Source organism: Panthera onca, chromosome D4 (genome assembly GCF_046562875.1).
Source record: "Panthera onca isolate mPanOnc1 chromosome D4, mPanOnc1 haplotype 2, whole genome shotgun sequence".
NCBI classification, from domain to species: Eukaryota; Metazoa; Chordata; class Mammalia; order Carnivora; family Felidae; genus Panthera; species Panthera onca.
The window spans coordinates 86729039-86754630 of record NC_138351.1 but is presented as its reverse complement, the minus strand read 5'-3'; the positions used below and the strand labels follow the sequence as shown (position 1 = coordinate 86754630).

The following is a 25592-nucleotide window of genomic DNA, read 5'->3' as shown; positions in this document are numbered from 1 at the left end:
TAACGTTCTTCCGGTTGCCTTGGCTACTGTTGGTGCTGGGCCTGGGGCTAGGCTGCACCGGGGGTTGCTCAGCTGGGCCAGGGGTGTTTCAAGGGCCTCTCTCCAGATTAGGGGAAGCTTGGACAAGAGGAACTGTATAGGAGCCCCCGTTAACATGCCTCCTCTTTGCCAGGGTGAAATGCTTTATGCCCATTAGCTCGTTGATCTTGACCTCTTCTTTTTTTAAATGTTTTTAAATTTATTTTTGAGAGAGAGAGAGTATAAGCATGAGCAAGGGAGGGGCAGATAGAGAGGGGGACAGAGGATCTGAAGGGGCTCTGCTCTGACAGCAGAGAGCCTGATGCGGGGTCAAACTCACAAACTCCAAGATCATGATCTAAGCCAAAGTTGGACGCTTAACCGACTGAGCCACTCAGGTGCCCCTGATCTTGATTTTCTCATAACCCCATCAGGCAGATACTGTTGTGCCATTTTGCAGAGGGGGAAACAGAGGCTCAGAGAGAGGAAGTGCCTTGAGGAAGGCCACACAGTTAGTAGGTGGCAGAGCCAGGACTTGAACCCAGAGCCCGTGTGCCCAACAGAGATGGTGCCTCGTACACAGGTAGGGTTGATGCTGAATCCTGCCCCCCACTTCCCTCCCGGTCCTTCTGTCCAGCCTGAGGAGCCTGTGGTCAGACTCAGAACTGACTCACCAGCAGCTCAGAGGAGGATGCTGAGGCCAGCATCCCGGTCAGCTCCTGGGGCCAGGGCAACACTGATTATATCATCACTGAGATTTTAGATCAGTTGAGCCAACAGGGACCTACCCACCCATTTTACAGGTGGGACAATTAAGGCCCAGAGAAGATGGACAGGTAAGGATCCAGTAGGTGTGAAGTTTCCCTGCCAGCTCTGACCAGTTTGGGGCTGGAGACCCCAGGCTTCAGTCTTGGCTCTGACAGTCATCTACTTACTGTGTGACCTTGGGAAAGTCACTTTGCCTCTCTGAACCTCGGTTTCTTCATGTGTAAAATGGAGATAGTAAGGTGCACTTTGCCTGCCTCTTGGGACCAGGCAAAGACCCCGAAATCAAGTTTAAGGCAGGACTAGAAATTATACTTCGGTGCCATGTGGGAGGCTGTTGGATGAGGAGGCTTTGTGCGGTGGGGGCTTTGTACAGGCTTTGAAACTCACCTCTTTCCCTTTCTGGGCTGTGGCATCTCTGAGTAGGTCACCTGGTCTCCCTGAGCCTCAGTTGCCTTATCTGTAAAGTGGGGATAACAGTATCTGTTCGGGTTCAGTGAGCTGTTGAACATGCATAACTTTTTAGTGATAGTCACATCTGGTAAACTCTGGGGGTTCTAGAGGCAGAGTTAGGAGGCCTGGATGGGAAGGGGGTGGCTCTAGGTCATTCTTTTTTTTTTTTTTTTTGTACAGTTTATTTATTTATTTTGAGAGAGAGAGAGATAGAGTGAGCACAAGCAGGGGAGGGGCAGAGAGAGAGGGAGAGAGAATCCCAAGCACTAACAGTGCAGAGCTCACTGTGGGGCTTGAACTCATGAACTTTGAGATCCCAACCTGAGCCGAAACCAAGATGCTTGACTGACTGAGCCACCCACGTGCCCCTCTGGGTCGCTCTTGATGGTCCCAAAGGGCGCAGCCCTTGGAGACAGGGTTCCAGTCATCTGGGAGGCAGAGATGCCCCCACATCCGGAGCCAGATGGAGCCCACTACCCTCGTGGTGCAGATGTGATGTGGCAGTGGAGGCCCCGGGGAGGGGGCATTGGTCCCCCTGAGGCCCCAGAGCACAGTGGTGTCTGGGTGCAGATGGGGACACTCAGGTCCACTCCCAGGATTCGTGGGCTCATAAGGGAATCGGGACCCCATAAATGAGTGCTTCTCAAGACAGCTCCATGGAGCTCAGTAGCTTTCTGTTGACTGACAAGTGAAGTGACTTCTTGAGCCATTAGTCTTTGTGAGCATTGGCTTGTACACCTGTAAAGTGGAGGGTTTTATTCACGTCTGGGGCCATTTGAAGAATCTGAGTGTGTGCATTGGACCCTGAGTCTGAGTGGGGTGAGTTTACCGCCTAATTCTGCAGGATGTGCTGTCAGAGGGCACCTGGGAGGATGGGTCAGAAAACATGGAAGGTGGTGAGGGCGGCCCACGCCCTCGGACTGCTCCATGCCAGCATCTGTACCTCCCAGAGTTCCTGAGTCTGGGACCCCCGGGGACCTTGGGTGGGAGGGATGGTGAGCCTTGGCCTCGGCAGCCCTAAATCCGTGGTTTGTGGTGTCTCCAGAAGCCATGGGAGGAGGCGGGAAGAGCTGGCATGGGCAGGTGTGGAGGGGAGAGGAGCCCCGGAGGCCTGGGGACCATCCACAGACACTCAGGCTGGGGGTTTGAACTGTAGAATCCCGACAACAACTCCAGGGAGACAGCCGCTGTAGGGTGGCCAGAAGGGAAGAAAGGGGGTGCTGAGCACTGCCCAGAGGAAGGGGACTGCCTGGGCCATGACCCCGGAGCTCAGCGGGCAGGAGGAGCATCCAAGGCAGCCGGGGCTGCCCATCCAGGTTTCCCTCCAGCAGCGTTGGCCAGGCAGGCCTCTGGGGACCCTGTTGAGGGCTTCTCCCCTGTGAGCCCGTTCTCCCAGGAGGGGACTGGCCCCCTTCCCTGGCTTGCCTCTCTCAGGTCTTTCCAGCCCCAAATCCTAGGCCCCCTACAGCGCTGCCTTCCCATGACACTTCCTTTGTACCAAGCACGAGGCGGTTCCTTCCAGGCTGTCTTAAGACTCTCTCAAGAATGTGCTTGGGGCTGCCCTTGCCAGGAAGCCATCCTGCCGCCCTGCTCCCTGCCACACCCCCCCCCCCCCAAGTCTTCCCTTTGTAACCCTTCCTTGACCAGAGTTAGGCCAAACGCACCCAGTTTCCTGGTGCTGCCTGGGACCCTTCTAAGGAACCCCTTGAGAAATGATGTCACCCCTACCCCTGGCCCAGCGGCTTGCCCAGTCCTGGGGCCTGGTGCGGGGTAGGTGCTCAGTAACTGGTGAGTGGACTGCCCCTTGCTCAGCATCTGCCTGTGCCAGGCCAGAGTGGGGAGCAAAGGGGAGCCAGTGGTGTGCAGAACGGTGTCAGGGCCACCCTCCCTGATTTACGGTCAATCCTCAGACAGATACTAGCATCCCAATCCATTTGGCTCCCGAGCTGGGAGAGCAAGTTTGGGTAGTGAGAGACCCCACTCTGTGATGTTTGGTTCTGGAATTTCAGGTAGCAAAGTGTTTATCTGAAAACAGATCCAGATCTATATAGTTCTTCTTCTTCTTCTTCTTCTTTTTTTTTTTTTTTTTGATGTTTATTTATTTTTGACAGAGGGGAAGGGGCAGAGAGAGAGGGAGACAGAGGATCCAAAGTGGGCTGTGCACTGACAGCAGAAAGCCCCATGTAGGGCTCGAACTCACGAACCGTGAGATCATGACCTGAGCTGAAAGTCGGACGCTTAACTGACTGAGCCACCCAGGTGCCTATGTACTTCTTGAGTTTGGACAGCAAGGCATGCCTGTACTGGCAGTTGGGTGAACTTGGGGCCAGGGCTGCTGCTGCCTGTTTGGGGGTGCAGGGTGCCTGGGGCCATCTCCTCTTTTCCTACTCCCATTTTCTGTCCATTTCTGCCCATACCTTCTCTTCTCTCCACCCTCTGCCTGGTGACTCCCACCCTAGTCCTTAAGCCCTCTACTCCTGGACCCTGGTCCTACAGTCCGGCTTGGATAACTTGTCCTCATCCCAATGGGAGGGCGACAGTGGGTTTTCTTTCTTTTTGCCCCCTACCCCACCCGGCCCTTCTCAGCCCAGATACTTCAAGCCCGTCAGCTTCACCTTTGCCTTCTGTCTCCTTCAGGGTCACCTTGTTCTGGTCTTCACTTCCTCAGCCTCCCCCGCTTCCTCTTCAACCTACAGCAACCCCCTTCCCCACAATCGGGCCTTGACACACCTCAAGGGATGATACTTTGCCCTTCTTGTCCCAGTCCAGCCCCGGGGCCTTCTAAACCTAGCCACCCCCTGCTTGGTTGCAGTATCTGGGATTTGCTGAGGGCATGCTTTGGGTTAGGCAGTCCTGGGTACGAGTTCTGACACAGGACAGCGGCTTCCTGCTGGGCCTGGCTTCCCAAGGGTCAGGGTGGATTCTGGCCCTTCTGGAAATAATGCTCTGAGGCTGGGTGTCCCAGGGGCTGGTCAGGCCCCCCCCCCCCCCCCAAGAGCCATGGCTGAAGGACCCTCGAGATCCCACATGCAGGTAGAGTGCCTGTTGGTCATGTGACTGCTTGGGGCAGAGTTGGGGCGAAACCCTGGGCTGAGGCTGCGTGCCCTGGTGGCTGAGAGCCTGGCTGTCCAGTCCTACGCCCGCAAGCCTCCGTCTCCTCCCTAAACTGGGGAAACAATAGCCCTGACTCCCTAGGGTTTGATGAGGATTCTTTGGTATCTGGCACGTAAAACATGTCCACCCGCTGGCTCGGATTACCGCTCAGTAAGTGGTAGCCATGATGGTGATGATGATGGTGATGATGATGATGATGATGATGATGGTGATATATCAATATTATTGTCATCTGAGGTCCCATTTTTCTCTCTTTGGCTCCAATGCATTACCCCGTCTTGTCTGCTCCCCTCACCCCTCCCTATCCTGCCTCATCATTTTTCCAAAACAATCCCCGTGGTCTTTGAGAGAGTTCTGGTTGTTTATGGCTTTTAAAAAATAGGCATTCAAAGCAAATTCCTCATTTGTTCCCCCCTTCCTCTCCCCAGATCGGAATCTGGACCGGCATGACCTCATTCCAGGAAAGGGGACCACAGGCAGGGTCTACGGAGAGGGGTCCTCGGGCTGAGCTGCCTCCAGGGGGCATAGAGGGAGTGGGCCTGCCTGAGACCCTGGGCACGAGTGGCACGAGCTTTCAGTAGCCAGCCAGCCCCCCTCCCCCCCCACCAGCCTCCTAGCTGGGCCCCAAGACTGCATCCCAGCTCCATCACCCACTTGCTACGTGACCTTGTGCCAGTGACTTAACGTCTCTGGGTCTCAGCTCTTCTGTGAAATGGGAGTAACACTAGCCCTACCTCACAAGGTTATTGAGAAGAGCACAAGGTGTGTTCTTGGCACTCAGAGACCAACCATGGCGGTGGGCCGGGGGGGGGGGGGGGGGGGTGCCATGTCAATCCCTTATTTGAGACAGGACCAGTTCTTCATTTTCTTATTAATTAATTAATTATTTATTTATTTATTTATTTATGTATTTATTTATTTTAACAACATTGAAAAAAATTAAAAAAAATTTTTTTTTTAACGTTTATTTATTTTTGAGACAGAGAGAGACAGAGCATGAACAGAGGAAGGGCAGAGAGAGAGGGAGATACAGAATCTGAAATAGGCTCCAGGCTCTGAGCTGTCAGCACAGAGCCCGACGTGGGGCTCGAACTCACGGACCGTGAGATCATGACCTGAGCCGAAGTCGGACGCTTAAGCGACCGAGCCACCCAGGGGCCCCTGAAAAAAAATGTTTAATGTTTATTTTTGAGAGAGAGAGAGAGAGACAGAGCATGAGAGAGAGAGAGAGACAGAGCATGAGCCAGGGAGGGGCAGAGAGAGAGGGAGACACAGAACGCGAAGCAGGCTCTGGCCTCTGAGCTGTCAGCACAGAGCCTGATGTGGGGCTCGAACTCCCAGACAGTGAGATTGTGACCTGAGCCAAAGTCAGACACATAACCTACAGAACCATCCAGGTGCCCCTATTTATTTTTGAAAGAAAGAGTGCTGCGCATGTGCATGCATGAGAGCGGGGCTGGGTGGGGGTGGGGGGGAGGGGACGACAGAGGATCCCAAGCGGGCTCTTCACTGACAGCACAGAGCTCGATACGGGGCTCAAAGTCACGAACTGTGAGATCATGACCTGAGTTGAAGTCGGGTGCTTAACTGCCTAAACCACCCAGGTGCCCCAGGACCAGTTGTTCAAATCTGGAACCCAAGACGGTCAGTGGTGGTTTCACCGCTAAGACTGGACTCATCCACCATTGAGTCCCGTCTTAGTGTGCAGGGACCTGAGGTCCAGATAATGGAGCCACAACTTCTCAGGGCCAGGAAGTCTCTCCTAAGGAGAAGGCCTCCTGGAGTGTTAACAGTCACCACCCTCCCTGGGCCTCGGTGTCATCATCTGCAAATAGGGATGCCCAGGCAGGGCCATTACTGAGCGTCTGCTGTGCATTGGGTGAGCTCTGGAGGTCACAATAGTCGCCTTCCCTGTTCAGAAAGTGCTTTAGCAGCAGAGAGAAGCAAATGGCGGGTGAAAGCCAAAAGGTGGTTAACTTAGAGGAGTTAATTTTAGAATGTTTATTTTTTTTATTGTGGAAGGAATCAATGTTGGTAAATAATTCAAATGCTGTAAAAGTGAATAAAGCAGAAAACGCAATTCACTCGGCCCTCCTATTCCCACACCCTGGGTCCCACCCGGAACAGTCAGGAGTGCTGCCTTCTGGACCTTTTCCTCCGTCTCCGAGTGTAAATAACTTACAGGCACAGACAGGGGTAATTTTAAGTGAGGTAATATTTAACATGTGATTCTGTAACTCGCTTTTCCTTACGTGGCCAAAGGTGGACGCCTTCCCTCGGGTGGTACCTGTGGGTCCCCCCACCCACTTCCTGTCCCACGTGCACTGGCATGTTCTGAATCCCTCTCCACGCACGCGCATCTGGCCCATTTCCGCTGATTGCCTTGGTGAAAATATACTGTACCTGCCCTTCTGTGACTTGCTCCGTGGGTAATTCCTAGAGGAGTGAGCCCGGCATCCGGGAACCGCATGCACCCTTAAAATTGTACGCGCAATGGTGTCCCCCGCCCCTCCCAGAAAGGCCGTCCCAATTTCTAGAACCCACGGCTCTGAGTTGAGGTGCCTGTTTCTCTACACCCCGACTGGTCTGACCCGGGGGGAGGGTGGGGGGAATGGAATCTCCATCTGCATTTGCTTGGGGACTGGGAGACTCAGCTGTTTTCTTTCCCTTGTCTGCTGGTTTCTCGTGTTTTCTCTTTGGTGGTTTCTCTGTCTCAGTCGTTGCCCGTTTTCCTGTCCGAAAGTTCACCCGCTGTGTGCAGGAAATGCACAACTCCGGCCAGAAACGCAGTGCAGGTGAAAGCGTGGAGCTTGTGCAAATAGTTTTACGAGCAGGAATTTGGAGCTTGGCTGGTGCCCCTCCCTGGGGCAGGGCTGGGCAGCTGCGGGTAACCATGACGACCTCACAGGCCTGTTTGTTCTTCCGTTTCAGAGAAAACCGGGAAGATCCTGACGGAGTTCCTCCGTTTTTATGAGGACCAGTATGGCGTGGCCCTCTTCAACAGCATGCGCCACGAGATCGAGGGCACGGGGGCGCCGCAGGCCCAGCTGCTCTGGCGCAAGGTAAGAGGTGCCAAGCCGGGGTCAGGGTGGGCTCTGACATGGCTTGAGCGAGTGGCTTCCCGTCCCTGGGCCTCAGTTTACCATTGTTGCCTTGATGGTCCCTAGGGTCCCCACCTATCTTCTGAGTAGGCATGTAACCCGGTGGTCTTACCAAGACCCCTTCATTCACTGTGGGCGACTCCCCGCCAGCTCAACCCCTCCATTGGTGGAGCTGGGGCTCTGGAGTCATCTTGGCAGGCCCAGGTTCAAGCCCAGCTGCTCCTCTTAAAGGCCAAGTGCCCGTGAGCAAGTCACCTCACCTCGTGGAGCCTCCGTTTACTCATCTGTGAAATGGGATCAGAACACCTGCACTGGGCGGTTGTTGGGATTAAAGATGAGAATCAGCCGGGCGCCTGGAGCAGGGAAGGTGCTCGGTGAGCGCCGGCTGATAAGTCAGCATCAGCAGCCTTGTCATTATCCTGTTATTAGCAGGATTGTGTTTGCCCAGTAAATATTTGTCGAGTGAGAGCCTGGAAAGTGTGTGGCTCCAGCCCACGGGTCAGCATGGGCTGAAGGAGGCAAACAAAGCCTCCTGGGAAGGGGACCCTGTGACTGGCCTCGGTGTGGGGCTGGGGGTGGGACGGGCATAGAGGAGGTGAGGGAATGCCAGAACACGGCGGGGGGTTGCTGTGAGTGCCTAGCTGGAAGCCAGCGGTCTCAGGCTTGAGCCCGTGGGGTGAGAAGCTAGCCCTTGCTAGTCAGGGGGCGGTCCAGGGGGCCCTGACTCAGCCCAGGGAAATCCAGGGCATTTCCTTTCGGTGACCTTCACTCTCTGTCCCCTGGATGGCCAAGGGGTGGCAGAGGGAAGGGTGACAGGAAGGAAGGGTGCCAGCCCCACCTCTGCAGGTGGCCTGGCCCCGGAGTGGCCAAGCAGTAGTCCAGAGGCCCCTTACCCTGGCTGGTGGCCCCTGGACGCCTCTGGGGGATTCCCCTCTGGGGAATCGGCTTGGCAGAGCCGATCCCGCCTGGGAGTTGGGTCCGAGCTAGGTCAGCCAGGCAGCCCCAGCGCCGGTGCTCAGGTCCTTAGTAGCTGAATTCCATGCGTGGTGGGCTCCAGAGTTGCCCTTGATCACCTCGCCACACCTCCCCGCCCAGTCCTGTTGGCTTCCTGTGGGCTGCCCGGGTCAGCCCGTACGCAGGCTTCGGGTCCCAAGACAGAATGGTAGAAGAGGGTGGGGTCTGGTGGGAGAGAACTCGGGGCACCGGGGCCAGAGCCTCTTGGTAGTTGGCTTGGCCTGTCAAGTCAGCCTTCAGGGCTCCGTCTCCTCACCTGACAGGTGGGTGCCTCCTGCAGAGGGCCGCGGTGAGGACTCCATGAGAGAATGAGGGGAGCAGGTGGGGTTCCCGAGGGGTGTGAGTCCAGACTTGCCGGGTAAACTCCGGCCCGTGGCCTCACCTTCCCGAGCCTCAGTTTCTCTGTGTGTGAAATGACACTCAGAACAGCCACCTTGGGCCAGAGGAGTGCGTGCAGCCTCCAGGAGGGGGTGGGGATTTCGTGGGGTTTCTTGAGGCCAGATGGGATTCGGATTGTGCGGAAGGGGACCGGTATGGGCCTCTCTGAGGTGGCAGAACAGAAAGAGTCTGAGAAGGCCCCAGACCAGGAGGGTCAGGCTTGTTTCCTTCCTCTCCTCACCCTCCCCCAAACCCAAGTGGTGGAAAATATGCCAGTTTACCACGAGACCCGAGGGGGCCGGAGCTGGCTCACTTGACCTGGCTTTCAGGATGTGTTGGTGGTTTCTCAGCGGGAGGGGATTGGGGATGGCTGGAGGCGTCAGCTGGGGGGGGGGGGGGGAGGGAGTGGAGGGGGGATGGCTACTGATGACATAGAGGGAGTACCCCGAGAAGACAGGCAGGCCCGGTGCCACAGTTGACCGAGCCGGGGCAGGTGAGGGGCCATGCTGTCCTCGCTGGTCCCGCAGACACTCGGGGAGACAGGAAAACGTCATTTACATGACAAACTGGGTACCACGAAGGAGAGGACAGAGTGAACTCAGACTGGGGGGGACTCTGACCTTGTCCGGGTGGTCCACAATGGCCCCTCAGAAGAAGGGCCATCTCCGCTGAGGACCTGCTAGGAGAAGAGACCATCAGACTGTGGGAGCAGCACGCGCAGGGGCCTCTGCTGGGCCTTTCAGTGGCTCATCCAGGATGGTGGAGGCAGGACCCCAGCCAGGATCCAGATTTCCTGGAGGGTGGGCCAGGGCCGCGCATCGGAGCCCGAGAGCGTCACATGACCAGAAAGGTTGTCTGGACCCTTGGAGTCGTGGCCACCTCCCCACCTCTGGTGACAACAGAGGGCAGAGGTGCCTGGACCGGGTGTCTGGCAAGTGCACACTTGTGTGGTAAGAAAGCCCAGGTGAGCTGCTCTGGCTGGGCACAGCTGGGAATGCCCCCCTGTTTGGAAAAGAAATATCACAGGCTGCCTGGGTCCCTGAAGTGGGTGACCTCTGATAGAGCGAGGCACGAGAATCACTGTGCATGAAAAACACCCTTAGTAATGCCTTCATTTGTTTATTTTGAGTTTATTTTTATTTATTTGGAGAGATCTAGAGAGCAAGCAGGGGAGGGGCAGAGAGAGAGGGAGACAGAATCCCAAGCAGGCTCCGCGCTGTCAGCACAGAGCCCGATGCAGGGCTCGCACTCAGGAACCGTGAGATCATGCCCTGCGCCGAAATCAAGAGTTGGCTCCTTAACTGACTGAGCCACCCAGGTGCCCCTAGTAATGCCTTTCATGTTCATTGTAGGAGAACCGAAGTAACGCGTAAGAGGAGTAAAATGAAATCAATCACCTACAATCCCTGAAAAGCAGGGATTTTTGGTCCCATTTTGCCACTCCGGAAATCGGCCATTGTGGTAAATCATGATAATATCTTTTTTTTAAAATTTTTTTTTTTAACGTTTATTTATTTTTGAGACAGAGAGAGACAGAGCATGAATGGGGGAGGGTCAGAGAGAGGGAGACACAGAATCCGAAACAGGCTCCGGGCTCTGAGCTGTCAGCACAGAGCCCGACGCAGGGCTCGAACTCACGGACCGCGAGATCATGACCTGAGCCGAAGTCGGCCGCCCAACCAACTGAGCCACCCAGGCGCCCCTCATGATAATATCTTAATAGAAATAATACTAATTGTCATAATAACATCAATTGTTTTTATTAGAAATAATACAATAACAATGGTAATAGTAGTAAAAAAAGCAACAACCCAGAAATGATAAAAACGGCAGTTGTTTTGTGTGGGTGCAGCTCTTCTAGCTGGCACGGCCTCGTTCTGAGGGGTTATACTTCTGTCCACACCCGTGACGTGGGCTCAGGCTCAGAGAGGCAGAGCCGCTCGTCCAGGGCTCCCGTGGGACGGGCGGTGGAGCCGGCACTGGAGTCTGTGCTCTGACCACTCCCCACCCAGTGAAGATTCCCCTCGCAGCGCTGGAGAGCTTTGCAGAGTCCAAAATATTTCGCCTGGGCTGTCAGGTTCCGTTTCATTTCCAGCAGGCCTTCCAATGGAAACACGACTCTGCCATTTGAAAGTCTTCAAAATAAAACCCAAACCCGCAAGTAGCCGCCCTTTACGGGCTGCCTCAGGATCTGGGGGTGGACTTGGGGGGCGAGGGGGCTGGGAAGGCCTCCCCAGGCCTCCCGCTGCCCCTGAGTCAGGGCTCCTGCCTCCAAACTGGAGGCCTGGGGTCTCACTAGCAAGGGTCTTACCAGGGTGTCAGGAGAGCGGTCTGCTCTTTCTTTCTAGAAAAGATGGAGATTCGAGAGCTGGGTCGAGAGGAGGTCCCTGTCTATATATAGCCCACTGAGCACAGCTTTGTGACTTGGGCAAAGCCCACTGTGTGTGCGCATGGGGTGGGGGTGGGGGCCGTGGTAGGGGGAACCATTTTCTTTTCCTGTAAATATTTTTATCCCTCGATAGGAAGCAGTTGAGGGGTCCTATTGTTTGAGTACAATGGCCCTCATTTTCCAAGAGTGTTTTGGCATTTCCCCTTGAAGAGTAGCGGATAGGTTGCTGGGAAGAGGGGGCCCCTGTGAAGAGGCAGGGCCTCGGGGGGCCACAGCTTGGGACCAGGGCTTACACCTGGCTCCGGCTGCAGGGAGCGGCCCGAAGGCGAGCCAGGAAGCTGGGAAGGGTTAGGCACGTCAATAACACTTTCTCCTGTTATTACATAGGGTACGTGTCTAGTTTTTGCAAAAGTCACCGTATTTATTGCAGAACAGATAGAAGCTGTTGCACCTCCGCCCGTCCAGGAGTCAGCCTGCTCCCTGTGGCCTCTGTATCTCCTTCCCTGGAGCTTCCTGGTGTGGGCTTGCTCAGGAAGCAAGCTCTCAGAGATGGCCACCCTCCCCCCTCCCCAAATCAGTCGGTCTGTGGAGCGGGGAGACTGACACAGACCGAGCCATCCTGACACTGGCTGCTGCGTATCTCGAGCTGAGCGGACTGCCCGTCAGGTGCCAACTGCCTGTGTGATCCTTGCACATGTCACATTCTTTGCAATACTTGGGATACCTAGGTGAAGTCAGTGCTGTCACTGCTCTCATTTACAGATGAGGAAACTGAGGCTCAAAAGAGGTGACGGGATAGGCCCGAAGTCGCACTGAGTCAGAGGTGAAGTCAAAGTTGGGACTTTTCAGGAAGATCTGGGCGTTTCTAATGCCCACATTGGTCATCGGTCTGCCAGGATGCAGGTCAAACATTGAACCCTCCAAATTGAGGTCCCCTCCAACCCCCTCCAAATCCGTGGAGTGCCATTTTGTTAGCTGACAGAGCTGGGGAGGCTCTCTGGAGCCACCTTGGCCAGGTTTTTGTTACCCTGAGCGGAACCTGAGGCCTAGAGCAGGAAAGAGACTTTCCCTGGCACTAGGGCCTTCACCGTACTGGCCTGCGGACATATGCCCTCCACGCTGCAGTGGGGGGTGCGTGGGTTAGCAGCCTGCCATGGACTCCAGAGACCTATCCCAAGGTGAGCGTGCCTGTCTAGGGCCAGGACAGAGTGGGAGACCTTGGTCCTGGCTGGGCCCTGAAAGCTGGCCTGGGTTCAAGTCCTGGCATCACTATGGCTCTGGGTGGACCTTGGGGAAGCCCCTTCATTGCCCTGAACTTCACTCTCCTTATCTGCCTCATGGGTAAGATGCAGCTTTGCCTCCAAGAGGAGGACTTGGGGGGATGTGCTCAGCAAGGGGTGAGCACGCTGTCCCCTTCTCAGGGGACCCCGTTGCCCTGCTGGACGGTCGGGGGAAGCCACGCCTCACTCACTGCCCCGCCCCACCCCTAGGTGCCGTTGGATGAGCGCATCATCTTCTCTGGGAACCTGTTCCAGTACCAGGAGGACAACAAGAAGTGGAGGAACCGCTTCAGTCTCGTGCCTCACAACTATGGGCTGGTGCTCTACGAGAACAAAGTGGTGAGCCCCCCCCCCCCCCCCCCCCCGCCTCAGTGGCCCCCCCGAGTCTCGTGCCCTGCCCCTTCTCTGCAGCCTCCACCTCCAGCCTGCTTGTTCTGCTGGGTTCCCTCTAAACAGGTGTCCAGGTGCCCAGCTCTGGGGTCACCTTTCACTTTGCCTCCCCCTGTAACCAACTCGCCACCAGCCCCTCCCCACCCTCCAGGTTGCCTCAAGTCCGTCCAATCCCTCCATTTCCAGGCCCTAGTCCCCCTCCCCGCCCCCTCTTCCTGGCTGGGCTCCCTGAAGCTCTTCAGACCTCTCCCATCCTTGCTCTTCAACAGCCACAAGAGTCTGGCCATTCCCTTTCCCCGCCCCGCCCCCCCCACGCAGGGTTGTGGTCCCATCTTTCCTTCCTGATTCCCTTGCCCGCCTTGCAGCCCCCTGCTCTGTACTGGGTGCGTAAGCATCCCGCTGATTGTTCCTTATCTTTGCCTTGAGCCCTTGGGGAAGCCCTACCTGTTTGAGCCACAGACCCAATTTCTACTACCAAACATTTCTCCAAAGTAGCCAAAAGGACTGGCCCAGAGTGCCCTCTGTTCAAGGAAAATCAATGTTAAAGAAGCGTAAACAGTGTGGGGGGAGCGGCCTGATTGCCCAGGGCAGTGGTTCTCAAACTGATAGCTTGAATCAGAATCACCTGGGAGGCTTGTTGAACAGGTTGCTGGGCCTGCCCAGTTTGGTCTAGGTCTGAGTGGAGCTGAGAATTTGCATTTCTAACAAGTTCTCAGGTGATGCTGATGGTGCTGATGACCTAGGACCACACTTTGCAAATCGGTGTCCCGGAGGCCCTGAGCCATTCTGAAGAAATGTGTTGGGTAGTGACACCTAGTGGCCAGGTGCAGCATGGCAGCCCTGCTGTATGAGCTATGACCTCAGAACCACTTTTTACCCACCCTGGTGTATGAAAGCAGCGTCCAGACTTAATTCTCCTCCAAAGGGGGCTTGTGTGGAGCTCAGAACCTAGGAATTTGGTGGACAGTTCAGGGTAATGATCAAAGACTCTGGACGGGGACAGACCAGGTTCATGTCCTAGGTCGGCTGTGTACCGGCTGTGTGAACTTGTGGCTACCGATGGTACTCGCCTCTTGGATTGTGAGAATTTTGTGAAAGGAGGCTTGCATTGTCCTTAGCAGGGTGCCTGGTGTGTAATAAACACTCAGGCAGTGGTCGCCGCTGGTGACAGGGACGGCAGTGCCGGTCACGCTTACAGTGCCTGGTGGGGAGGCCCTGTGCTGATCCTATCACATGGATCATCTCAGTGCTCACACAGCCCTGTGGGGTAGGAGCTGCCCCTGTCCCGGTTTTATAGACCAGGGACCTAAAGCATAGGAGGTGAAGGAGCTTAGTGTCAGCATCACACAGACAGTGTTCAGTGGAGCCAGGATTTGAGCCCAGAGCCTGGATCCAGGTCACTACAACACGTGGTTTTTCTTTTCTTTTTTTCTTTTCAATATTTATGTATTTATTTATGTATTTATGTATGTATTTAGAAAGGGACAGAACAAGAATGCAAGTGAGGGAGGAGCAAAGAGAGAGAGGGAGAGAGAGAATCCCAAGCAGGCTCTCTCGCTGTCAGTGAGGAGCTGAGCGGACCTGAGCTGAAATCAAGAGTTGGGTGCTTAACGGACTGAGCCACCCAAGCGCCCCCTACACCATGTGGTTTCTAATCAGTGGGTGGGCTCCTCCTCCTCTTCTCTCTCCCTCCTCCCCTTTTCCTTCCCCTCCTCCTCCCTGCCTCAGGCAGACAACACTGAGAGGGCCCTGGAGCCAGACCTGGAAATGAGAGTTAGGCTTGGCCACGCTATAACCCTGAGGGACCATTCCTCTTGTCCCTTCCTCAGGCCTACGAGCGACAGGTCCCACCACGGGCTGTCATCAACAGTGCAGGCTACAAAATCCTCACCTCTGTGGATCAGTACCTGGAGCTCGTCGGCAACTCCTTACCAGGTAAAGGACCCCCCATCCCAGGCCGAAATGCCTTGCTTAGGCCCAGGACATTGCCAGAGGGGAGGGCGGCCCTGATCCCAGAGCTCCTGTCCGTATTTGCAGAATGGCCAGGCCTCAGCAGGGAGGCTGAGAGGGGGTTTGCCTGAGGCCGAGAGCGGGATTCAGTGGGACTGAACCATTGTCGCTCTCGCCTGCCTGCCCACTTCCTGAGCCTTACAGTCACAACTATGCAGCGGGGGGGGGGTCCCACTCTCTGCCCTTCCCACCTCCCTGAGGCCTTTTAATGCCCCTGGAGAGGATGACCGAGGTGAACCTCTTTGTAAACTGTGGAGTCAGTACTGCATTTGCGAGGAGTTATTCTAGGCGTCCTGTTTCCACCCCACCCTGCCGGGGACTCCCGGAAGCCTTACAGGAACACATCTGCCTCCCAGATGATCCCAGGGAAACCAAGGGGTGGGGGAGAGGCTGATCTAGGGGGCAGTCTGTGCCCCCGCATGGGGCTTGGGAGTACAGTGCCCCGTGTGGTTGAGGGCTCAGCTACAGCCCAGCATTCCTGGATTCCAGCCCCGACTCTGGCTTTGTTTTTGTTGTGTCTTCTCCGGCAACTTGGCACCGAGAGGACTGACCTTGGGGTGTCGTGTAGACCCCTCGAGGTGCTGTGTACACCCAAGCCCCACCCGGGGACTCAGAGCCAAGGCGCAAAGAAGAACTGTCATTGTATGATTAACAGTGGCAAGGCCCCAGCCCAGGACCACTTATCTCACTGGATCTCGAATATCCTTGCAGACAAAATGGAGAAAAATCTCCTTTTATTTATTTTCTGTCCCCCACCCCCAGACTTCCCCCCCCCCCCCCTTGGACATTTAAGCCACACTTTGGCCTGCACGGCTGAAATTTGAAGGGAAACCCAAGAAGGTAATGCTCGGCCTTTGAGCCCGAGGGCTCTGACTCTGTGTTGTGTTTTCTGCACGGAGCGTAGAGCCTTCCCCAAGATGCGGCACCAGCTCTGAGAAATGAGTCTGCACAGACATCAGGGGGTTCTGAGGTCCCTTTAGCCAGGCTGTGGGGGATGCAGTGAGAAAAAAAAGGATGCTGCCTTCTTGCTGACTCACTGGTCAGCCCAGAACAGGCCAGCCCTCTCTGGGCTGGAGCCGGCAGCCCCTCGGAGCCAGGCCCAGGCATCTGCTGCCCGCCTCCCCCGGCAGACGGAAACTGCCGAGAGCAGCGGCTCAGGGGACCCTGTCTCCTCAGGGACCACATCAAAGTCGGGCAGTGCCCCCATCCTCAAGTGCCCCACGCAGTTCCCGCTCATCCTCTGGCACCCTTCTGCACGGCACTACTACTTCTGCATGATGACGGAAGCGGAGCAGGACAAGTGGCATGCGGTCCTGCAGGACTGTATCCGGCACTGCAACAATGGTGAGACGCCAGCCGGCCCTGGGGTGGCGGGGAGGCCTCGGCGCTGAGTGGCGACACCTAGTGGCCGAGTGCGGTGCGGCAACCCTGCTCTACTAGCTGTTGCAAGTATCCGGCTCGGGGCTGTAGGAGGCCACTGCGATGTTGCCCTTTAACCTTCTTCCTTGAAAACAGTTCTCTGCTACTCGGTGGGGGGGGGAATATTTGGGGAAACTGTTCTCAGAGGGGTATGATTATTGAGCCCTTGGACCCTGGGTCACAGAGTAGCAATCTCGATTCTGCCTCTTTCTAGCAATGGGACTTGGAGCCTGTATAAAATGAGATAATAATCCCTCCTGAGTCTTAGGGTGTTTGTAAGGAATCACAGTGAGAGTCCACCTGATGCTTGGTGAGGACTTATTTAATTAAAAAAAAAACAACTTTATTTTACTTTTTTTTTTAAAGCTTATTTTGAGAGAGTACACTGTGTGTGGGAGGGGCAGAGAGAGAGAGAGAGAGAGAGAGAGAGAGAGAGAGAATTCCAAGCAGGCTCTGCACTCTCAGCACAGAGCCCGACGTGGGGCTTGATCTCTTGAACTGTGAGATCATGACCTGAGCCGAGATCAAGAGTCGGACACTTAACCAGCTGAGCCACCCAGGGGCCCCTAAAAAGATTTTATTTTTAAGCAATATCTACACCCAACATGGGGCCTGAACCCACAACCCCAAGAGTCGCACACTTCACCGACTGAGCCAGCCAGGCACCCCATGACTTTTTTTTAATCGTATCATTTCTTACCTCACCCCTCACCGGTAGGGTAGCCTAGAAGTTCATGTCCTTCCTCGGGGCCTCAGGGTTCTCTTCTGTCAAGTTATGAGCTCTCTTTCTGCTCACTCATTGACTCAGCATTTTTGTGTCTGGGCACTGAGGACCCAGCAAGGGGGCAAGACTCGGTTCCTGCCCCTGTGCTTCTGGTGGTCTGGCCGGGGAGACAGATGTTAAACAGGAGCAGCTGCCTGGGGTGCTGGGTGGAAGCCTGGAGCGCGTGTGTGTCCTGGAGGGGGCTGCCCCTGTGTGTGCACAGAGGGTGGGCTAGCAGAGGCTGTGTGCGCCCTTGAGGTCACAGTTCAGCCGAGACCCGAAGGGCGAATGGTCCTTGGGTGAGGGGAGGAGTGGAGGGAGGGAGGAGTGTTCTAGCCTTGAGCCCGGAGGCAGGAAAACAGTCTAGAGGAGGAACTGCTTGAGGCCCTGCAAGTGTGGGAGGGTGACCCCAAGTGCCGGCAGGGGCACTGGGCCAGGTCAGGAGGGCCCTTCAGGGCTCTGGAGCTTGATCAAAATAGGGACAGTGGGGCACTGAGGGTCTCTCTGCCTGTGGCGCAGGAATGGCCTGTGCTGGTTGTTCCCGACTTCCTCCTGATGACCTGGCCTGGGGCAGTGGGGGGAGGGAGCCACCGCCCCCACCCTCCCTGCTCCTGCCCACCTCGCAGTGTGGGCACTCACGCCTGGAGGCCAGGCTGCTGTGGTGACTCGGCTCGCCCCACCCATCCTTTCAGAGCCACCTCTGGTCTGGAATCTGTGAGGTGGGAGGAACCAGGTCTTCAGTCAGGCCAACGGCTGTCACCTGGGCCAGGCCCGGCCGCCCACAAAAGGCCTCCTGTTCCCAGATCCCTGGGGGCTGCTGGGCCAGGGCTGGGCGGAGGCCATCTGGGCTCTGGCCGCCTGGCCTGGGTACCGGCCCCGCTCCTCCCTTCTTCCTCCCTCCCCTCAGCCCCGGCCCGGCTCTGCCCTCTCCAGGTTTCTAGGGCTAATGGCTGACCTGGCAGGGCTACTCCAGGCCAGGTCCGGGGTGGGCTCCCCACGTGTACAATGTGAGGATGACAGGTTCGAGCTTTGTGGGATCGCTGGGAGGCCTAAATGCGCTGGTTTGGGCAGAGCTCTTGACCCCGGGCCGGGCACCGTGCAGAGAGCTCGCCAGGGAGGCTGAGGGAAGCCCCGTGGGTGCGGGTGCTGTGGGTGGAAGGGGTGGGAAAGAAGGGGCATCCTGTGGCTGGTTTTAGAGAAGCCTTCCCTCCGCCCTGAGGACTGTGGGAAAGTTCTCTGCTTCCTCCAGCGTGGAGGCAGGGCCTGGAATTGCTCACTCGGGGGCTGCCAGGAAGTGGGGGTGGGGGGGGGGGTGGGGAAGGAGGCCAAGCTGGGGGGACGCCAGCCCGTCCCAAGGCCCCCCTCACATCCTGCATTCCTGGAGCAGCTGGGGGTGGCAAGAGGCAGCTGGGGCACGGAGCTGAGCCCTCAGGGTGGGCCTGGGCTGCAGAGGTCAAGGCCTCTTCCTGTCTGACTGCCACCCCCCTTCGCCTGCTGCCTGGGGCTGAGGAATGCAGCTTCCTTTCTCAGTCTGACCCTGAGGACCCCACAGGCAGGAAGTCGCCAGGTCTGGCTGGAGTCGGCTGGTCCTGTGTTAGAGCCCTAGGGCTGCCATTCCTTCCCTAGCTGTGTGTCCTCGAACCAGTAACTTGGTGTCTCTGAGCCTGTTTCCTCATCGGGAAAAGTGGGGCTGTTTGAGGATTGGATGAGGGAATGCGTGCGAGGTCTCGGCCCGGGGCTAGCGTCTCAGTCCACTTGGGCTGCCCTCACAAAGTGCCGCAGACTGGGTGGCTTAAACCACGGTTCGGGAGGCTGGAGGTCCCAAGGTCAAGGTAGCTTAGTCTTCTTCTGCGGCCTCTGCCTTTGACTTGCAGTGACTGTCTTCTCCTGTGTCTTCGCACAGTCCTCCCTCTGCCTGTGCACGCTTTGCATCCAAGTCCCTCTTCTAAGGACACCAGTCATGTTGGATCGGCACCCACTCTAATGGCCTCATTTTATCTTAATGACCTCTTTAAGGGCTGTATCACCAGATACAGTCACCTTCTGAAGTACTAAGGGGTTAGTTAGGTCTTTAACATAGCAGTCTGAGGGGGGACACAGCGCAGCCCCCCCTACCCCGTGACAGCCACACTGGGGGGGGGTGGTGGTGGGGGGGAAGGGCTCAGGACGGGGCCCCTCTCTTGTAGAAAACTCAGCAGCTCAGCGAGCAGAGATGTCCTAAGGGTCTGAGGCTGCACGTGTGGCCGCGAGAGCCAGGCCTGGGGCCTCGCAGCCTCCTTCCTGCCTCCCCAGCCTTCCATCGCCCCGTCCTGCCACCTGGAAAGCGGCCTGGCCTTGCCAATGCCCCTGGCTTGTCGTCTGTAAATGGAAATGCCCTCATGTGAGAGAGGTTGCATGTGACGCATGGCCCACATTTTCTAGGCAAACCCTGGTCTCTGGGAAACCGTGTCCTCCTGAGAGCCTGAGGGGAGGGGGTGTTCTCCCCCGGCCTCGTGGGCAGCACCCACCTCGGGCTCTGCGCGCACCCCAGCTCAACACCCCTGCTCTGTTCTGGTCGCACCTGCCTGATCTCCAGTCCCTGAAACGTACTGGGGAGACCCTCCTCCCTCCCCCATCCCAGACCAGGATGCCGTCCGCAGAGGTGGGGCTGCGCCCGGTTCCCACCGCTGAGACCCCCCCTGGACTCTGACAGTGACTCCTGTAGTCAGCCAGATGAGAGGGGGTCCTCCCCTCGAGAGGGGCTTTTTCTCTGCGGGAGTGACTCAGCCTGCAGTCATCGCCGTGGGAGCTGGGGTTTCGGAGGCGCGGCTGCTGTTTCCCCTTCCTCGGCTCCGGCTCCGTGGACACAGCGGTTGGGGGCGTGCTGCCAGGGTGGCCGCCCGCTGCCTGGCTCCCGGTGCTTTACTGTATTCTTCCCCAAGTCGGATTTTGCAACTTCCTGCAGCTTGCCTCCCCAGCACCGGGTCTAGGGGGGCCGTGCCTTGTTCGCTGACCCACCTCATCAGCACCGGGAAGGTGGGCGCGATCATGTGGGGCCACCAATGGCACAGTAACAGTAACGCCACCAATAGCACAAATCCAGGACTGGTGTTTTCTAGTCAGACCCGGGCGCGGTGGGGAGCGAGGCCGACCCAGGGCAGCGGCTCACTGCGGCTGCCGGAGCCTCACGGTGGATGTGTGAGGCCAGGCCGGGTCCTTGTTCCCACTGTTCAGAAGAGGAAACTGAGGCCCTTAGGGTTCAATGATCTGGAACAAGAACTACGGCACAGGGACCAGAAATCCGCCCGTTGCCTGTTTTTGTAAATCCAGTTTTCCGGGCTCGTTGGTTTCCAGATCGTCTGTGGCTCCTTCCCCGCTGCCGTGGCAGCGCTGGGGAGTTAACGACAGAGCTCATCTGGCCCGCGAAGCTGAAAATATTTACTGGCTGGCCTCTTGCAGGGAAAGTTTGTGGGCCCTGATGTAGACAGGGGAGGGAGCAGACTGGAATGAGGACTCCTGGGTCCCTCTGACTCCCTCTCTGCTGTGCCGGCCACCTCTCCTGGCACGGGGTGGTGACCTCTGGGCCTGGCTCTGCTGCTCAGTGGCCTGACCTCGGAGCCTGCCCGTTGATCTGTCAAGTGGGGTTAAGGACAGTCTCGGGCGTGGTTGGGAAGGTTTAAGAAGATGAGCGTTCAACGGAGATTGCCTTGGTGCTGCTGGTGGAGGGTTATCATTGCTGTCGCTGTCATCGCAAATGCTACCATCACGGTTACTATGAGGGCAGTGGAGTTGCAGGTGGGGGTGTGCACGTGTGTGCACTTAGGGCGGGGGCGTTCGGGCAGTCAGTCCATTGGTCTTGGTGAAGGCCACTGGGCCATCCCACGGACTCCTCCCTTCCCCCCCCCCCCCCCCTCCTGAGCAGGCATCCCTGAGAACTCCAAGGTAGAGGGCCCTGCGTTCACGGACGCCATCCGCATGTACCGCCAGTCCAAGGAGCTGTACGGGACCTGGGAGATGCTGTGTGGGAACGAGGTGCAGGTGAGGAGACTGTGGAAGTCACCCTAAGGTCCAGAGGGTAGAGCCAAGCCCAGAGACTCTGGGCTCGGGGGGCCGCTCCTGGCTTGCAAGGAGACAATAAGACCATTTTGGACGGGTGGAGATACTTATTTGATCTGATCGCTTACAGATCACCTATCCTGAACCAGGTGCGGGTGCTGCTGCTCCTTAGTCTGGCTCTCTATCTAGCAGGAGAAGCAGACATTTGACAAAGAAACATACATACTTCTGTGTGCAAGTGAGGGGGAAGGGGTGTGGTATTCCAGACAGGGAGGCAGCGTGTGCAAAGGCCCTGAGGTGGGATCCCGATGCCGAGGGTTCCGTAGGTCCCTCAAGCAGGTAAGTTGGGACCTGGTGGAATGATGCTCAGGAGAGAGGCCAGTGGAGACGTGAAGCCAAGGTCAAGCCCAGAGGTGGGGCTGGAGTGGCCAGCCTGTGGAACGTGGAGGGGCACCCACCATCTGGACATGCTCCAACCCCTGCCCCGGCTTGTGGCTCTCGGTCCTAGATCCTGAGCAACCTGGTGATGGAGGAGCTGGGCCCTGAGCTGAAGGCAGAGCTCGCCCCGCGGCTGAAGGGGAAACCGCAGGAGCGACAGCGGCAGTGGATCCAGGTAGGTGGGTGTGGGTGTGGAGGCGGGGGTCCCGGACCCGCCTGGCACCCTCACGCTGACTCGCGGCACTGCCCCCAGATCTCAGACGCTGTGTACCGCATGGTGTACGAGCAGGCCAAGGCACGCTTTGAGGCGGTGCTGTCCAAGCTGCAGCTGGCCCGGCCAGCCATGGAGGCGGCCATCCGCACGGACATGGACCAGATCATCACCTCCAAGGAGCACCTGGCCAGCAAGATCCGAGGTAGGCAGCCAGCTGCCGTGCCTCAGGGGCCGGGGCGGGCCGCCTGTCTGTGCCACCGACCCGTGTACTTTTCACGCTAGTGACTTGATTCAATGGTCATTAAAAAAAAAATTTTTTTTTTATTTTTGAGAGAGAGAATGTACATGCTCATGCGAGTGGGGGAGGGCAGAGAGAGAGAGGAGGACTGAGGATCCAAAGCAAGCTCTGCGCTGACAGCAGAGAGCCTGACGCAGGGCTCGAACTCACAAAACGGTGAGATCGTGGCCTGAGCCGAAGTGAGACGCTTAACCGACTGAGCCACCCAGGCATCCCATCGATGGTCATTTTTAAAAATGAAATCAAATCTGGGCCGTTGTTCTTCCGACCCCTGGGAGTTGTCCTGTGGCTATTTCTGCAAACCCAGACCTGGAAGATGTAAATTTTGTCAAGGAAGTTCAAGCCTTTTGCTCATCTATGGTCACAGACTTGACCCTGGGGTTAGTATAGGCATCAGTTTAACTGTAATGATTCACTTTGATCACGTCTCACTTTTCGGGGTCTGTTCCAGGCCCCCCCCCCCCCCCACACACACACACACACACACTGGCTGTGTGCGGTTTCAGGGCTGGTCCGTTGCCTGAGGACTACACTCTCCTACCTGTGTTCGTTGTGAGCCGGATGGAACACTGAGAGCTGACATTTATCTTGGGCAACAAACCATCAGCCAGCCAGAGAGAGGGACATCAAAACACGCCCTGGGTGCAAATGGAGCTGGTCATGCCCCCGAGCAAGCAGACTTTTACACGGTGGTGCAGACCCAGGCACACCGGCCCCGTGTGTGAAAAACCCAGAGGCTCGCTGAATCTGCCAAAGTGTTTTTTGTTTTGTTAAAGCAGTAAGATGGCTAGAGAGGGGTTTCTTTCCACCTCAAGCGAAGCAGAACGCTGACCCATCTGGACTAGCAGTTTTAGTTTCTTGCCATCAGAGTTTTAGAAAGATCAGGGTCCGATCTCAGAATCCCCTGTTGTTTAAAATTTTTTATTTTTGAGAGCGCGCGAGTCGGGGCAGAGAGAGGGAGGACAGAGGCCCCTCAGCAGGCTCCAGGCTCTGAGCTGACAGCAGAGCCCGATGAGGGGCCCCAGCTCACAAAGAGCCAAAGTCGGACGCTCAACCGACTGAGCCACCCAGACGCCCTTCCCGTTTTTGGTGCATGTACCTACAAATCATTCAGTTTGCTGATGTCACTAGTGGTTTTCTTTAAAAGCTTGGGCTCCAGGTGGCTGGGGGTGTCCCCCGGCGGTGCCCTCAGCTCACCTGCTCCCTCTGGGTGCAGCCTTCATCCTCCCCAAGGCAGAGGTGTGCGTCCGGAACCACGTCCAGCCCTACATCCCGTCCATCCTGGAGGCCCTGATGGTGCCCACCAGCCAGGGCTTCACCGAGGTGCGGGATGTCTTCTTCAAAGAGGTGACGGACATGAACCTGAATGTCATCAACGAGGGCGGTGCTGACAAGCTGGGTGAGGTGAGGCCAGGCCCCTGCCCGGTGGGGGGTGGGGGGGGGAGGGAGTGCCTGCTGGGCGTGGGTCTGCTCTGCCCCTGCCAGGCTCTCCTGCGATCCAGGGCATAACTTGTCACCAGAGGGGCTGCTGGACACCCGGAGGGCTGAGGGTGTGAGAAACGGGGGGCAGCACTCAGAGAAAAAGGGGATCACTGACCCCCTCCACCAGGCTTTATAAACCAAGTAGGTTCCTGAAGTATCAAAGGACTTAACCGAGAGGGAAGGAGAAGAGGAGGGAGAGAGGGAAGGAGAAGTGAGCTTCTGCCGGGAGGCATAACAACTTACATGCCTTTTCACGTACCCCATCATGGGGGCCGGCCCATCTCTCTCACTTCTCAGTCACCTGGTTCTCAGGGTGCACATCCTTCTATATCTGATCCCATAACCTTTGCTCTCCTCTTTCACACCCTGGACTGAGGGGTCCACAGACAGCAAGAATCCTAGAAATTGAGAACCAGAAAGGACCTTAGAGATCATGAGACGCTAATCTCCTAATTTTGAGGCTGAGGCTCGGAGCCGCTGAGCGACTTGCCTGAGGCCACCTGGTGCCCCAGAAGCGATGAGAGCCTCCCTGCTGGCACCAGGCTGCGGGGCCTTGCTCCGGCCTTCGTTCCCTGGGCTCCCCCAGCTCACCCTGCCGCCACCCCCTGCAGGCGGCCAGTGCCTGGAGCCCCAGCGCCCAGGCAGGGTGTGGGTCTGCAGGCACTGCCCCCGCCCCGGCGGCCCCTGCTCAGGTCCCACGCATCCCTGCTTCCCTGCAGTACATGGAGAAGCTGTCCCAGCTGGCGTCCCACCCCCTCAAGATGCAGAGCTGCTACGAGAAGATGGAGCCACTGCGGCTTGACGGGCTGCAGCAGCGTTTCGATGTGTCCAGCACGGCCGTGTTCAAGCAGCGAGCCCAGATCCACATGCGAGAGGTGGGCCCGGAGCACCCCCCCTCCCCCCCGCTCCATGCCCATTACCCACCTTCCACCGGCCCAGTGTAGGCCCCTACCCCGGGCCTTAGGCCCTGGCCCCCGTGCAGCCCCTGGAATGCTCACTCCTGCTCCGGCCTCTTGGGCGCTCCCGTCTGCTGGGACGTACGTTCCTCTGGCTGATCTGGCCTCCTCTTTTAGGTCTCTACCTGGAGACCCCTTCCTCCGGGAGGCCCTCCTTACTCCCCAAGTCCCTTCCTGCAGGGCCCAGGATCTCTGCTTTCTCGAGGCAGGGACTGGCCCGGTGCCTGGCATTTTATGCCAGTGCAGAGTAGACATTCAGGAAAGATGTGGGTGAACGAGGGAATGAGCACCCAGGCCGCCCCTATGCCTCCCTGGCAGGCCTGGTGGGGGCTGGCTGAGGAGCCCCCCCTCCCCGACGCTTGCAGGAAGGGGGCCGTGCTCCTTCCGGGGCCTTGACGCACCCCATGGTGTGCCCCGCAGCAAATGGACAATGCCGTGTACACCTTCGAGACCCTCCTGCACCAGGAGCTGGGGAAGGGTCCCACCAAGGAGGAGCTGTGCAAGTCCATCCAGCGGATCCTGGAGCGCGTGCTCAAGGTGAGGCCGGGCCCCTGGGCCGGTACCAGGATGGCTGCCCCTGGGGGAGAAACCACAGACCCCTGCCCCCACGGAGGAGGAGGAGGAGGGCAAGGCTCAGGTCAGACCTAGCGACCCCGCCCCTGGCCCCTCTGTCCTGCCAGAAATATGACTACGATAGTAGCTCGGTGCGGAAGCGATTCTTCCGGGAGGCGCTGTTGCAGATCACCATCCCCTTCCTGCTCAAGAAGCTGGCGCCCACGTGCAAGTCGGTGAGCCCCCCGCCCCGGCCAAACCTGCCGCGGCCCCCCGCGCACAGCCCCCTCCGCGGTCCCCAAGCCCAGGGCGGGCCTGACCACCCCCTGCTCTGTCCCTGCCCACCCCGCCGCCGCAGGAGCTGCCCCGGTTCCAGGAGCTGATCTTCGAGGACTTTGCCAGGTTCATCCTAGTGGAGAACACGTACGAGGAGGTGGTGTTGCAGACAGTGATGAAGGACATCCTGCAGGGTATGGGAGGGCCGGCACCGTGCCGGGTGGGGACTGTCATGGCCCGGGGGCTG

The 25592-nt window shown here is 57.4% G+C and overlaps 1 protein-coding gene and 1 long non-coding RNA gene across 2 annotated transcripts in view; one reads left to right on the top strand and one right to left on the bottom strand.

Annotated features, from left to right (window-relative positions):
* Positions 1-25592, top strand: part of NIBAN2 (niban apoptosis regulator 2) — a 53947-nt gene that overhangs the window by 25930 nt on the left and 2425 nt on the right. Inside the window, exons 2-13 of the mRNA XM_078436470.2 lie at positions 7282-7412; positions 12723-12851; positions 14732-14837; positions 16089-16256; positions 20996-21111; positions 21638-21742; positions 21821-21983; positions 23296-23483; positions 24281-24436; positions 24938-25054; positions 25198-25305; positions 25428-25539. Coding sequence (XP_078292596.1) covers positions 7282-7412; positions 12723-12851; positions 14732-14837; positions 16089-16256; positions 20996-21111; positions 21638-21742; positions 21821-21983; positions 23296-23483; positions 24281-24436; positions 24938-25054; positions 25198-25305; positions 25428-25539 — 1599 coding nt within the window. The remainder of the gene's footprint in view (positions 1-7281; positions 7413-12722; positions 12852-14731; positions 14838-16088; positions 16257-20995; positions 21112-21637; positions 21743-21820; positions 21984-23295; positions 23484-24280; positions 24437-24937; positions 25055-25197; positions 25306-25427; positions 25540-25592) is intronic.
* On the bottom strand, positions 21990-24942 carry LOC144614125 (uncharacterized). Its single transcript, XR_013551663.2, has 4 exons — positions 24560-24942; positions 23277-23959; positions 22621-22717; positions 21990-22388 (listed from the first exon to the last, which is right to left on the bottom strand). It is a non-coding gene; the product is annotated as an uncharacterized LOC144614125 (long non-coding RNA).